The following is a 1,059-nucleotide window of genomic DNA, read 5'->3' as shown; positions in this document are numbered from 1 at the left end:
AGACCCCACCCCATGAGCGTGGTGCCCATCTGGGGGAGCGGGGCGGCGGCGCGGCGGGAGGTCCCCGTGCGGGCCGGGCCGCAGGGCCCCCCTGGAATATGCAATATCTGTTGGCCGTGGTCGCGGGGCGGCTCGAGCGGTGTGGGGGACGCGGCGCGGCGCAGCGGCGACATCGGGCGTGTCTTTTGAGGAAGCTCGCATTTCCGCACCATGAATTCTTTCGCTACATCTCCTCCTCCCCCCCCCCCACGACTCCCCTTTTCTTTTTTCCCCCTTTCGCCGTCGCTGTTTGACTACTCGGTTCGCCCGTGTCAGACGCGCGGGAGAAAGACGGAGCGAAAATAAATAAAAAGAAGAAGAAAAAGAAAGGGAAGAAAGTGTCGTGTGGCCCGCCGGTGGAGGGGGCGGGCAGCCTTTGCGCGCCCGCACAGCGTGCAGTGTGCAGAAGCGAGGCTCTGGGCCGACCCGCTGGGCCAAGACGGCCGCGCAGAGCGGGGCTATTCCGCCTCCAAATCCAAGCCGTTGGCCGCGCTGTGGCGTCGTTATGGTAAGGACAGCAGTAGCCTCGCGTATCCCCCTCCCCTTCACTCACCCCGGGGTGGCGATGCCCCTCCGGTTGGGGTACAGCTCCGGGTGCTGGCCGTAGCGCTGGTACACCTCAAAGGGCTGGTGCGCCTTCGAGTCGAACGCCCAGTACGTCTGCTCGGTGAAGTTGTCGACGTGGAACTGCAGCTTGACAAAGTTGGTCTCCGAGATGAAGGTCTGCGCCTGCTCCGTCTCGCCGCAGAACATGCCCAGCGACTTCCGGTTCGTGATCTCGGTCGTGTTCCGGTTGCCGTCCGTGATCTGAAACACGCGGAGAGAGAAGAGAGAAAATTAGAAAAGGTCGGTTCGATGAAGGTGGCGAAATGAGAGGGAGAGAGACAGACAACCTTGCTCCCCCCGCGTCTCCGGCAGACTTTTCATTGCCTCGGCATTCTATCGGACTCGCTATTCATTCGCGCCCCATGCGTCATTGAGGCGTGTGGGCGCCCTGGAGGAAGGGAAGGGAAGGGAGGG

At 62.8% G+C, this 1,059-nt stretch overlaps 1 protein-coding gene across 1 annotated transcript in view; it reads right to left on the bottom strand.

Moving 5' to 3' along the window:
• The window catches only part of LOC113205256 (uncharacterized), a 195,168-nt gene that overhangs the window by 7,599 nt on the left and 186,510 nt on the right, over nucleotides 1-1,059 (bottom strand). Inside the window, exon 4 of the mRNA XM_052267458.1 lies at nucleotides 593-846. Within this exon, the coding sequence (XP_052123418.1) occupies nucleotides 593-846 (254 nt within the window). The remainder of the gene's footprint in view (nucleotides 1-592; nucleotides 847-1,059) is intronic.

Source organism: Frankliniella occidentalis, unplaced genomic scaffold, assembly GCF_000697945.3.
Source record: "Frankliniella occidentalis isolate FOCC.00 unplaced genomic scaffold, Focc_3.1 Scaffold52, whole genome shotgun sequence".
Taxonomy (NCBI): domain Eukaryota; kingdom Metazoa; phylum Arthropoda; class Insecta; order Thysanoptera; family Thripidae; genus Frankliniella; species Frankliniella occidentalis.
This window is presented reverse-complemented; position numbering and strand designations above follow the sequence as displayed.